Source organism: Mirounga leonina, unplaced genomic scaffold, assembly GCF_011800145.1.
Source record: "Mirounga leonina isolate KUSES-001 unplaced genomic scaffold, KU_Mleo_1.0 Mir_151, whole genome shotgun sequence".
NCBI classification, from domain to species: domain Eukaryota; kingdom Metazoa; phylum Chordata; class Mammalia; order Carnivora; family Phocidae; genus Mirounga; species Mirounga leonina.
In genome coordinates, this window is record NW_023270377.1 from 93,966,373 (window position 1) to 93,980,384 (window position 14,012).

The following is a 14,012-nucleotide window of genomic DNA, read 5'->3' on the forward strand; positions in this document are numbered from 1 at the left end:
GGAGCCTAGCACATGGCTGTGTTACTAACACCTAAGTATTGGGTCCTTCATACTTTAGGTACTTAATAAATACATGCTACATGCTGAAGGATTATCTATCGTGACCTAGCAAATGCCAGGGCTCTTTGGAGTATGATGTAGGAGGGTGAGAAATATATAAATGAGAAAAGACAACAAGAAAATGACTTAGGGGGGTATATTTTTGATGGAGGGAAAAATCTCAGGGCCTGAGTAGTCCCTGTAGCTAGAGCCATCGTTACAGAGAGTATTCTGAGCTACCCATGAGTGCATACAGCACATATATGAGGAGAGGGGCAGCAAAGTGGATGGGAAAAGTCAAGCCCTTAAAACAAATTTTACTGGACTTAGAGTTTTGCCAATAATAATAACATGCAACTAACTTTGTTCTGGAAAAAACTGCCAAAGAGTTTGTTTTTAACTACTAGGCTCTATCAACCAGCAAATAAGAAGAACTTCCTATATTTAAACTGTGCTAGGTGGTTAATAAGTAAGGCCCTGAGGACTCCCGTGAAGTGTGGGAGAGAAAGAAGGCTTTGCCCAGTGGGGTGACCAGGAAGCTTCTGTGAAGGAGATGGGCCCTGCGCCCGACACTGCAGAGGGGAGAATTAGACCTGATGGAGGTGAGGGGTGTGATCCAAAGCGTGGTCTCAGGAATGTGCCTCGCATATTCAGGGACTGTAAAAGGCTACTTGGCAGGAAGTAGACCTTGAACATGATGTTGAAAAATTTGGTTTTAGATTCCGAATTCAGAATGGACTCCCAAGAGATTCTGAGTGGACGAGTCATGAATTGAATTTGGTGTTCCTCCAAGTGAGAGGTGCCAGATGGAGGAGAGAACCTACGGCTGGGGAGTCTATTGGTTTCCTACCACTGACCATCATTTGGGCATACCCTGTCTGGGGGGGCATCGCCGTCCCAGCCCTCCTCCTGGTGGGGGAAACAAGGAGCAAGAGGCCATATGCTGGGGGCCATGAGGTCAGGTTCTGTTCCATCCTCATTAGATTTGGAGCAATTGAGGGGGCTGTGGATAATATTTCTTTTCAATCTTATCAAAAGCTGATTGGTATAATACGTTATTAAGTTCAGCTTTTCTTCTATAGCAGGGCAATGATTATATGTTTTGTGTGAATTATGAACAATTTCTGTACCTCCAAGTGCCTCCTGAATCATCCAAGATGTATTAGGTTATGTTAACTTAGTATTTAAGTTAACTGGTTTTTAATGTAATCTGTGCATAATTATAACTTACATGTAAGTTGTAGTTTATTGCCTTTAAATCATTGTACGTCTACATGTTTTTTGCAGGTTAGAAAGATGAGTTTCAGAGAGGCTGAATGACTTGTCCAAGGTTACTTGGGGAATGGGTAGGAAAGCCTGGACTAAAACCTGTTTCTTTAACTTCAGGCCATTAATATCTTGGTGAAGACTGGAAGCTAGTGCTTAATACACACAATATATTCTTACTAACCGGGACACTTAGTCATTCTAGACCTAGCAACCACAGTGGAGTACAGGGATTAACTATATCTGATGGAGTAAAATGCAGTGGGCATTCAGATACTCCTTGAGAGTGACATGTCCTCCACCATTCATGTGGAATCCACCTGTCCTAGAGGGAATGTATCTTATAATGGTCCCCACAACTGTTTAAATTAAATATTTTACAATGAAATATTGGCGGTAATGTTTAGGTTTCAGTTTCCTCTCCTCGGGCCTTGGGCTCAGCCACTCCTGGTTAGGGAGCCTGGTTTTGTCAGTTTGATCTCATGGAATTTGCAGACAGCATCTATGTGCACAGTAACAGAATGATTCTGGCTGATAGAGGGAGGATGGGTGTGGAGCAAGCGTGGCATGAAACAGACTGTTTGCTTTTATCCACAGTCTGCTGATTCAACCTGCAAACCCATTCCCCAACTCCATTAGCAAGACCTATTAAAACACAGGGGCCTCTGTAAAGACGACTGACATTTGCAACATGGAGAGAGGTCTTTTGAGTTGAGAGAGCCCAGTTCTGCACTTATGATTCGGGTCTGGGTATTTTGGCTGCAACAGTTGTTTCTGGTTAGAAAGCTAAAAACCAGGGTCTAAACACTATTCAGTTGGATGGTAAAACACATGCTCACTTTTTGCAGTGACCCTGGAAACAGAAGGGGAATTCTTATAAATCACAAAGGAAAATAAATAACTTCACCCATGGAGGGAAAGAGACAGCTTGAGAAAAGGGACTTTGGAAAAAGGCTGTCTCTAGACAGCAGTCTTGTGGTAAGTACTAAATATTCCTTTACCACTCTATATGTTTTGGCTTAAAATGCGTTATTCTTTGACTGTTATTTCCTGAACCCTGTGCTTTTGAAACCTCTATTCCAGTTACCCCATTAGCCATATCCCCTGGGATTTGCTTTCATTTATTTTTTTACAAAGTCAAAAGCCAGCAAATTATTGAAATGTTTGTAGAGTGTCTTAACAGGCAAATGTCATAATCTGTCAACATTATATATAATTACATTAATTCCAGCTGAAGTAGACTTTAACCTATACAAAAACACTACTGTAAAGCTGATGCCAAATGCCAAACCTATATACAGTTATTCCATCACCCATTTATCTTCATTTGGGGGATAAGTTGAGTAAGAATTTAATAGAGCTTCAAATATTGAAGAGTGAAGAGTCCCTGAGATCTTCTTAGGTACGTACCATGGTTCAGTTGTTTACAAACTTTCCTTCAAAGAGTGTGAATGCTGATGAGCGTCGTTCTTAACAACCTGGTTGTGTTTGCTTTCGTGTATGAGAATCTGGTTAGTCCAAGGAAAGAGACTAAGTCCCTGATTCTGGAAGGTTGGCTGCTCTCTGAGCTCAGATGTGTGCATCACCTCTTCTCTTCCCGAATGTATGTGACCAGAGCAAGAAATCAAGCGAGTCACTCCTTTCTTTTTTGCTCATTTACTGAAATAGAGATTTAGCTCCGCTCCTTCTTTTGCATGTTGTGGAAGGATGTGCTTTATTCATTTGTGTGCTCCCAGCATTTGGCTGGGAGTCTGGGTCGGAGTAGGTATCCAATCAAATATTTGTTGAATGGATTTGTCAGTTGCACTTTTCCCACTCTGTGGCTATAGGTCTGGCTCTGCCAGTGTATAGACTAGCCAGTTACCCCATAATTGCTGAGGCTTAATGTCACAAACTGTTCCTGGATGTGAGTTTCCGGGAATGGAGAAAAGGATTACGTTAAACTTTTGTGTCTAGTTCCTCTCTTGTTTTTAGATTCAGTTTCTGTGTCTGTGTGGGCTGTGCAGTGACCAGCCTACCCTCAGAGGCTAAGAACTTTTATAGCATTATAGATTCTCCTCCCAATGGATGTGCCCTTTTCTCATCTCTTAGGTCTTTCTATCTCTGGGTCAAATGTGATGCAAATAGCCTGTGTGTGTGTGTGTGTGTGCGCGCTTGCATTTAAATATTCCCTGAGGATAGTTTCTGGGGAAACTTAGGATAAAAAGATAATTTCTCAGCCTCTCCTTTGCCAAAGAAAACACTTTTTACCTATTAACCTGACAATAGGGTCTGTCATATACCTAAGCAGAGGACAGAGATGCCCATATAATATGAGCAGCACAGGAAAGTTTCTCTTTTTAAATTTTTTTTTTTTATTATGAGAGAGCTCAAGTTGGGGGGGAGGAGCAGAGGGAGAGGGATAAGCAGACTCTGAGCTAAGCAGGGCTCGATCCCACCACCCCGAGATCACAACCCAAGCCGAAATCAAGAGTCAGACACCTAACTGACTGAGTCACCCAGGCGCCCTGCAGGAAACATTCTCTTAACCCAAAAATATCCTTGCTGATTAGTCCCTAAAGTCCCAAATTCTGCCTTCCATGCTGGAGAATATGCAAAGATGCTATCCATGCAAGCATGCTAAGCTATTGTCTTTCAATAATTCATAGTAGCACTCATTAATAAAATGTCTTGGATCTTTCCCAAATGTCAGGCAGCTGAGCAAAATTTTGTTGAGGGAATTGGTAAACAATAGGATGCAGAGCACAGATTGCTGGGATGCGGGACTGGGTTGGGGTGGGGAGGGGAGAGGCAGTGAATTACCATGACAGCATCAGGTACCTGAAAATCAGAGAAAGAGGAAAGAGCCTTAATGAAACCATTGTCCATATTTAAATTTTGCTCAGGGACAGGCTTGACTGTGAGCATAAATCAAAGCCTGTCATAGTAGCAGTGCAAGCTGAAAACCCAAAACCCAGCTTGGGTTCCCATGGCACATGGCTCTACCCTGAGTCTTGTGGGGCCTGCAGATCCATTTTCTGACTTAACAGCCTAAAAGAACACTGTGAAAATAAGAACGCATTGCTTGGCACCACCTGAGAAACAATCCTATTAAGTCTCCCCAAGTGATGCTTAAGGAGAGTTTTTACACTAGTGAAATATCTTCCTTGTTTCCTGGAGGTAGGTTAAGTGTTATGTCTGCATGTACATAATTGGGAAAATCCTGAGACTGTGCTCTCTTATGAGTAGGTGGCCTGGGGGATGGGAGGCCTTAAGTGCCACTCCAAGTTATGCAGTTTAGGCCATGTGACTATAAATTTGCCTTCTGCTTTAGTGTTATGTTCTTTCTTCATATAAGATGCTGAGGCAGTGACAGCAAGAGTACTTGTTCTGAGTTGGTGTTTTGAGAGTGAGACCCACTGAGAGTCCCTTGAGTGAATTCTCTTGTGACCATCAGGAAGAGAGGTAGACAGGGATGGGCTCAAAGCTGACTGGCCTATAAAGGACTTGAACCCAAGACATTGCCCTCCTCTTTGGCTCCCTGCTGAAATCACACAAATAACTGGGAGAGAAACACAAGATGATAATTCTGGAAAAGGGTTCCTGGAAAATACAAGGTGAAAGAGACACCTGACCTCTTTCTCAAGGCATGTTTACTTTATTCCGCTTTATTTTTTTAAGTCCTAGAATGCTATATTGGAACTGGGTTATCCAGTTGCCTCACTTTGTAGAAGAAGTTATTACTCATTGAGGTTCAATGTTTTTCTCGAGGTCCCACAAGTAGCGTATGATGCAGGTCTCCTACCCCTCACTTCACTTCCTTACATTTTACTACATAAAATCCCAGTAAGAAGAGATGTCCCTTTGGAAAACCGAATAGAGGAAAGAGAAATATACTAAATCTTAAGTCTTGAAATTCCACCACAGTAATCATTATGACCCACATTTTTGAGAATTAGAAGGCCCAGAGGTAATTTCCACTTTCACATTTTGCAGGAAAAAAATTCCTCATAATGTACAGTAAGAATAAGGTACTATTAACTTCATTATACTTTTTATTTTACATAATCAAATCATGAAGTGTTGAGTAAAAATTACAGCCCCCTCGCAACAGCTTTTAAATTTGTAGGCTGGTGGAACCACAGAATAAAGAAACTCACAGTCCAGATACTGAAGAAAGCTTCCCATTGGGGGATGGTCGCTTGTGGTTTTTAGTCACAGTTTTGCCTTAAGGACAGGACACGGGAGGGTTTGAGTGAGTGAGTGTGTGTGTGTGTGTGTGTGTGTGTGTGTGCGTGCAACCCAGTAGCATTGAAGTGTTCTTTGATGTTGATTTTTTTACTTGATAAATCACCCTTTTTAAGAAGAAAGTGACAGGTAAGTGAAACTGAAATGAAAAATATGTTTCAATGTGGGGGGTAAGTATCCTGAGAGAAAGACAAGTGACTACAAGTTTGCCTTCACCAGTCGGAGTGTGCCGAGAAGCTGCACATTCACAGCAAGAACAGTCTCCTCTCTGAGAACAATAAAAGTCACCCCAGAAATCGAGGCCTCTTCTTGACCCAAAGCTGTTCCACCCACCCCAGGATGCTTTTTGATCAGAAAAAGTCAGCATTTCACACTGTGCTTTTTTATTTGCAAAAGTCATTCCCAGGCTGCCCGTATAGCTATTTGATACGTGTGGCTAGGATAGCATTGAGCTGATGAGAAGGCTGGGAGTGAATTATTTTATTTATGTATTTATTTATTTTTACCAGCTCACATGCCAATAGCAGAAATTCCCTTTTAATTTGAGGGAAAATTACTTTTTGCTTTTAGCCACGGATGGGAGTAAGTTTCTTTCATGAACGACAAATCTTTCGTGGTACCCCGTTCCTTTTTCCCCTTCCAGAAGGAAGAGAAATGTTGGCCACACTAGATCCTCAGCTCTGACAGGAGGGCAGTTTTGATAAACTCATGAGAGCAGGAAAGGCCCCACACCAAGTCCCTCCATTCATCCTTCAGCCTCTCGATGGTTTGTATCCAAACTATTAGTGATTAGGCCTTCCACAGGCACACATTAAGCCAAATGATAAGCATCACTAGAAAACCTGCTTTACATTTAAGATGTTGTAGTCACTCTGGGATGTTCTGGATAGTCACCACTTTTCCCTCCAGATCCACCCGATCCTTCTCTGCCTAGCTGTGCACCCCTGGAGGATTTACCACTCAGACCTTGTCAACAGGATCCTATGTCTTCTGACATCTAGTTGGGTTTGGCCAACGGGGGGGACCTAGCATGAGATCAGAGGTCAGGGAAGAGAGAGAGGTCAAGCTGATGGCTTTCCTGTTCTCTCCTTGCCTGGTCCTGGGCCACGGTGACTGGACAGCTCTGCCTAAGGTCACAGCTTTTGTTGGGCTCACAAAACCACGGTTCTTTCTGTGTTCTGGCACCTTCCCTCTCCCCATGTTCCTTCAGGTTTCTTGGTAGTAATGACTCTTGGATGTTGCCAGTTTGTCTCATGTTGGTCTGCTTTAGGTCTGCCCACACTTTATTGTGTGGTTCCTTTACCAAAATCTTCTCAATTTAGATGATTTGCCTGTGTCATCTTTTTCCTACGGAGCCCCCTGACTGATACAAGACAATAGTTTATTTATGGAAGCTGACCTAATCAGCAGGAAAAGTGATGTAACACAGAGGAGGGAAATGGTGTGGCAGTGATTCTGAGAGGCACCAAGTCATGGGGGGTGGGTGTAAGGAGCGCCGTGGAGGAGAAGCTGGAGTTAGAACGTGCTCTGAAGCAGTTCGAGAGCTTGCTTCGGTAGCACATGTACTACAGCTGAAGCAATGGGGAGAATTTGGTGGGTGGGCAGAGAAGAAAGGGGCAACCCAAGGATATTGTCCTATACCCTCTGCTAACAACTCATTTCATTGCTGAATTATTTTTTTCCCAGAGAAACTTCTTCCTTGGGTCAATTTTATGTGTCAACTTAACTGGGCTCAAGGATGCCCAGGTACCTGGCAAAACATTACTTTTGGGTGTGTCTGTGAGCGTGTTTTCAGAGGAGAGTAGCATTTGCATCAATAGATCCAGTAAAGAAGTTTGCCCTCACCATTGTGGGTGGGCATCATCAGATTGACTGAAGACCTGAATAGGACAGAAAGGCAGAGAAAAGGCAAACCTGCTCTCTGCCTGAGCTGAGACATCTCCTGTCCTCGGAACCCGGCACTCCCTGTTTTCAGGACTTTGGACTTGGACTGGGACTTACACTATTGGCTCCCCTGGTTCTCAGGACTTTGGGTTTGGACTGGAGCTACACCACTGGGTTTCCTGGGCTGCCAGCTTGCAGACAGCATATCATGGGGCTTCTCAGCCTCTATAATCATGACTCCATCCCTTATAATAAATCTCTCTGTATTTATCCTTACATTTATAATTATATTTACAGAGGGACAGAACCCTGACAAATGCACAAATGTAAATCTCTACTGCTTTATCTTCAGTGATTTCACCCCTGGTTAGTGACCGGGAGGAATTCTAAAGCAGGGTTTCAGCAAACTCTGTGAAAAGCCAAATAGTGAATCTTTTGGGCTTCCCAGGCCAGCTGAGCAGTCACAACTACTCAGCTCTGCTGCAGGAACAGGAAAGTAGCCTCAGACAATGCATGAATAAATGGGCATGGCTTATGTTCCAATAACAGTTGGTTTATAGAGACAGCAGGCTAGATTCTAAAGGGTATCTGCACACAGTAGAGAAATGGGAAACTTGAAGGTCTAGTTCACTTTTCCTGGGTGCTAACTTTCTGAATGGTGACTTGTGTTTACCCTCAAGGATGCACAATATGCTGAGGCAGGCCAAGGAGCAAGTTTAGGATGTCAAACAAAGATGTATGTACCCACGTGCATGAACTGGAGTACAGGTAAATATCTTAGAAAGCTCAGAGCTTACTGAGAATTTTTCTAAATGGAAAAGAGGGGCATTGTTGGTGTTGCTCAGAACAGCCCATGGATTGTGACTACTACCCCCAAAATCTGCATTTTGGTAATGCTTAGGCATACCTGTAGCTTTCTCGACTCTTCTGGTGCTGTAATTGGGCTACTCTCACCATAGCGATGCTGTACAGAGCACAGGCCACTAGGTTGCTGGAGGTTTCCAGTGACTCAAATCCGAGCTACCCTTGATCCCTTCTACTAATGGAAACATGTATGAAATATGGTTCACTCAGTAACTCTGACCAGGAGGCCTGACCTTTGTGCTCTGATACCAAGATTGTTTGAGATTTCTCAAGTGAGCATCAAGTAGAGAAAGGTCAGTGAGTAAGAGGGAGGTTTTTATCCCCAAGCCAAAGGTTGGTGTCTGAGGATCCAGCCAAAGCCCGTTTTTGGGAAAAAGCAACAGGTGGGGAACAGACCAGCCTTGGCCTGGGTTAGCTACCTTTCCAAAGTGTTGTGCCGAATCTGACCGCTCCTCCTTGACAGCAGGTGACCGTGGAGCGAGAAAAGTATCAGATACTTAAGGGCACCTGGGTGGCTCAGTTGGTTAAGCGACTGCCTTCGGCTCAGGTCATGATCCTGGAGTCCCGGGATCGAGTCCCGCATCGGGCTCCCTGCTCGGCAGGGAGTCTGCTTCTCCCTCTCCCACTCCCCGTTTGTGTTCCCTCTCTCACTGTGTCTTTCTCTGTCAAATAAATAAATAAAATAAATAAAATCTTTAAAAAAAAAAAAAAAAAGAAAAGTATCAGATACTTAAGTGAAAATTTACCCAGTGAATCTGCCCAACAGCCTCACTGAGCCCATCATGGCAGGTCAAGAACATGCTAGAAGAATGTCTTGCCCAGCACACACCCCTGGGGGCTCTGGATAGATTTGGTGTGGATGGGCTGAGAGAACACAAGGGAGGCTTGGCCCGGTAGGTACAGCCCCAAATACCTGGTTGCTTAGGGCCTTAAAGGGACCCCAGATGAGCAGAAAAAGATCAGAACCCATCAGTGCTGGGAGGGAGGCTGGAGATATGAGCAGGATTGCTGCTGAAATGGTCTGAATGGAAGGCAGGTGAAAGAACAGAAATAGAATACACCCAAGCAGTGGACATAGATTCTGTTGGCACTGGGGACTGGTAGAGTCCAGTGGGGTGCCTGGCTGGCTCAGTCGGTAAAGCATGTGACTCTCAGGGTTGTGAGTTTGAGCCCCACGTTGGGGTTAGAGATTACTTAAAAATAAAAATTAAAAAAAACAATAAAAATCTTGGTGCTTGCTTCGGCAGCACATACTAAAAGTTGGGATGATACAGAGAACGAAGATTAGCATGGCCCCTGCACAAGGATGATGGTAAGGTCTAACATGTAAGCCACTTTAGCAGACAGCTCAGCATGTGCAGGTGGTGGAGCCAAGCATGGACCAGGATGGCTGCAGGCTGCACCAGGGTGGCTCCCTTCCCTTGGTGAGAACAGCTGAAATTTACAGAGGCTTGCTACGTGCCAGAGGCTCTGGTCAGCGCTTCAGATAGAAATCGTCATTCAGTACTCAGGGTGACCCTTTAAGATAGGAACTTTAATTATTCCTGTTTTACAAATAAAAAACCTGAAGTTTAACAAGTTAAGGAACTTCCTCAGGGCTATGGGACTGGTGTGCGATAGACTTGGGATTTCCACTCCCTTCGGGCCTCCCATTCCACATCCCCGCAGATCATGCTGTCACTCCACAGCTAGCGGCTCAGAAGCAGAAACCCTTGTTTGCCAGTGACCGGGAGCTCCTTGCCTGGTACTTTTCGACATGAAACAGCCCCAGCTTCAACAGGGCTAGAGGTTTACAGGTGTATCAGCACATCTGCCATCTCTGTGCCTGCTGATGCTGGAGGCCAGGCCTGATTTCAGGCAAACCACTGTCAAAGGGTTGGAGGTTGGGAGAGCGGAGTATACAAGGAGTAAAGAATGCATGGCTGGAACGTGGTCTAGTTCTGATTTCTGGTCTTGTGCTTTTTCTGATTAATCAGTCTTGGAACCAACTTCGTAGAGATTAAAGTTTATGATAGCATATCTATAGAATACATAATATACACTCTATATCTATAATTTTGTGTTTTTACCCACATGAGGACTCACTGTGGTGTATGCATGTACACGATGGGGATATTGACTGGAATGGGGATAGAGTAGGGAGGAGTGGTGAATGACAGGGCACATCTAAAGTCTAGCTGTCGCCCAGGATGCAACAGGATTTGTAACTGGAGTGATGAGCCTCTCTAATGATTGCACGTGCCTTTGGCTGAGCCACTGACTGATAGGGCTGGGTACAGACCAACATCATTTCCTGTGGGGACATCCCCCCACCAAGTGCTATTTGTTTGCTCACCACTTGAAATTGATACCCCCTTCTCTGGTGTTGCACAAAGGAATGTCTGCCTTCAGTACAGTGATGGCTCACCCTGAATGACTCTTCCCTTCACCTTCCTTCTGTCTGTCATTGAAAGTAAGGCAGTCTGCCACCATAACCATATATTCCAGAATTCTTATTAAAATACCCTTTCCTGAGCTGCCATAATATTTACCTCTGGTCTTCCTCACCGCATTTAACGCTTTGTCTCATGACTGTCCACCTTAAATTAGGGTTTCTCAATCTATCTGACATTTTGGACCCTGTGTTTCTTTGTTGTGGGGTTGGGGGTGTTCTGGGCATTGGAGGATTTTCAGCAGCATCCCTGGCATCTATCTACCAGATGCCAGTAGCACCCCTCACCCAGCTGTGACAACGAAAACTGTCTCCAGACATTGCCCAGTATCCCCTGGGAAACAAAATCAGCCCTGACTGAGCTGAATTGTAGGCTCCTGGAGGGCATGAGGCATGTCATACTCACATTTGGGTCCCTAAAGTCTGACACATGAAAAACACTCAGTGCAATGAATGAGTGAGTGAGTGAACTTAAGTGAGTAGCCATTCATGAGCTAAGTACACAGTAGCAGGAGATACTGGGTATGGAGGAAGGGGGCACTACCTGGAGGAGGCACTGAGCACTGGTTCAGAAATTTGGGATGGCAACCTTTTCCATTTTACCAAAGATGATTCTAGCTTATGTATAAAGACTTGTGTTTGCATCAGAGATTCTTAACATGATACCTGGACGCTCTTGAGTTCCAGAGTGCTCGATAGGGCAAATTTATGGAAAGGCTCCAGGGGTTTTGAATTCTCTAAAGTATATTGTACTAAATTTTATATATATGTGCATATGTGCACATTTTTCTGGGGAGGGAGTCCATAGCTATAACCATATTCTCAAAGGTATCTGTGACCCGAGAATGGTTAGGTAGCTTCCTCTGCCATTAGTCTAGCAAGCCTGGCCCACAGGACCTGCACGCAGATGGCTTACCTTACCCAGGTCACAGAGCAGGATCTCAGAAGCACCTGGCTCCACCACCTGTATCCACCTGCTGCAGTGAGTTCTGTCTGCCTGCCTCAGACGTAGCTCTGCGCCTACTTGGCATCTCAGAAATTACTTTATCAAAATAGGAACTGGAAACATTTGGAAGGCCCTTTGTAAATGCTGTTATAGATAGATGATGATACTGCATCTTAAGAAAAAAGTACAAATGAGCAGAGACGTTCGCTTGGCATGTTCTGTGTTTTCTTAGGGCTCGGGGATCTGCTTGTCATTCTCCTGGTGTCTTACCATCTTTCAACAATGGGAATCATCAGATCATCCAAGTTTCCATGGCAACCGAGGTTTCTGTATCCTCCTCTGGCAGCCTAAGATTGTTCCTGCAGCAGATTCTCCAGTGCTTTGTCCATAACAAGAGGTAGAGCTTTCATCAATCTCCTTCGAAGCTGGTCCTCAAACCCAGGAGGCAGCTGGGTGAGCTCTCTTATAGGTGTGTGTTTTCCTCTCTAGTGTTTCTAATTGATCAGCACAGGAATTGAGCACCTACTAAGTTCGAAGCACTGTGAAATACTAAGGGTGAAGATCCATGTGAGTGTTAAGAAATGCAAAGCATGATTCCCATTTTGCGAAGCTTTACCAAGTCTCATCACAAATAACACAAATCATAGTGATACCAGGAGGTATACAGTGGTGCAAAGAACAAGAGTGATGGGATTTCAAAAGGAGGTTGGTCTTCCAGCTGTGTTGATCAGGGTAGGCTTTCCCAAGGAGGAGAGCTTTCATATCTCCCTCAATGAAATTGGTTCAGATTTAATCTGTGGTGTGTATGAGGTCCCGGAAACAGAAATTTATTGAGAAAGCCTCCATGTCTTAAAAGAATAGAGTATGACTCCAAGGTGGCCTGGCTTATACTTCAGGAATTGCTGAGACCCTAAGGAAGCTGTGTTGTGATCCTGAATTATCCTCTTAACTTTCCTCTTGTCCTCGCTTGCCACCCCTCCCCCATCCTCTCACCCACACTTCCTGGTGCAGGCACGATGCATCGCGCAGCTAAATCATTTCCATTTCCTTTCTTCTCATTTATCAGTGTATGTTATACTAACTGTATATATATTAGTTGCATTCCAGCAGCCTGTCTCACACTAATTTACCACCCTGTACTGTAGTTCATTATTATCAATTAATATTTATTAAGCCGCCACAGGGTTCATGGCTGGGAATTAGGCACCATTTTCATTATTTCTGTTGCATTGCCACGTTCTATTGCCTTGGCTCAGCTTAGCCAGTATTTATGATCTTTCTGCCAGTTTTCTATTCATGTGACAGCCCTCATACTCATCCCCATTTCAATTAATATTTCAAGAGCAAATCCAGGAGCCATTGTATTAAAACGCTTCGCTTAACACCAGATGCACTGCCTCGGTGCTGTCCCTTTCATGTACTAATTTTGCAATTCTCTCCTAACATGGAATCCCATTTGTCTGGGCTGCTCTCTACAAGCCCAAACAGTGGTTCCTCCTCGTTCCTTTATATTCCAGGCAGTTCCAGATGTTTCCTCCTCATAAATTTCACTTCCTTAACTAGGCTTAATGGATCATAATTGTCCATTTCCAAAGATGCCTCTGAGGTTTGCTTGCCTTCTGTCTTTTCAGCACCTTTTTGGTCCTTAGTCATAAGCAATTGTCTTCAGCTTGGTAGGTTTCCTAATATAATTAATTCATTGACTGCTCTCATGCACATAGATGTGTTGAGGGAAATAAAATCATTTGGTCTGATAAATTCTAGAGTCCATCTGTCAGAGCCAGCAGATAAGTAGGTTCAGGGGCCGTGGTCTTTCTGGGAGGAGAAGCTATTCTCAGAGGCCTGCCATCCCTGGGGATGGTTCGGCCATGAAGGCTTCCAGTAATCTGATGTGAGTGGGTACAAGGCTGAGCTGGAAGTCTTTCAAGTTACCACCCAGATGTGATTGGGATGTGGCTAGTGCTGGCATTCCCACCTCCCTATGTGGAGTTCTAGCTAGATGGCGGTGGTAGGTAGCTACTCAGAGATATTGCAGGCCAAGTTTAGAGCTCTGCTGGTAGGCCCCTGAGGCAGATTATCTGACCTACTTCCTGTTTGGTGAGGTCTAGCAAAGAGGAAGTGAGGGTAGGAGAGAACCAGGTCTGATGTGGTTAGCATTTCTCATCCTCTTAGGAGGACCTGAGGAACTTTCCACAGTTTTGCCTACAAATACTGCATCAACAATACTATTTCATTATTCACTGCATCAGTTGAAGATCTAGGAGGAAACAGATGGCATTCTCAAGCCAGGTGATGAAGGACAGTTTAATAAAAGGTCTCTTAAAAAGCAGGGTGTGATGTAGGGAACTCAACGAG

At 44.2% G+C, this 14,012-nt stretch overlaps 1 protein-coding gene and 1 non-coding gene across 2 annotated transcripts in view; both read left to right on the forward strand.

Moving 5' to 3' along the window:
- Nucleotides 1-775: 775 nt before the first annotated feature.
- The window catches only part of NCKAP5 (NCK associated protein 5), an 824,104-nt gene continuing 810,867 nt past the window's right edge, over nt 776-14,012 (forward strand). The window contains exons 1-2 of the mRNA XM_035008156.1: nt 776-996; nt 2,154-2,283. Coding sequence (XP_034864047.1) covers nt 2,215-2,283 — 69 coding nt within the window. The 5' untranslated portion in view covers nt 776-996; nt 2,154-2,214. The remainder of the gene's footprint in view (nt 997-2,153; nt 2,284-14,012) is intronic.
- LOC118012734 lies at nt 9,512-9,621 on the forward strand. Its single transcript, XR_004679801.1, has one exon. It is a non-coding gene; the product is annotated as a U6 spliceosomal RNA (small nuclear RNA).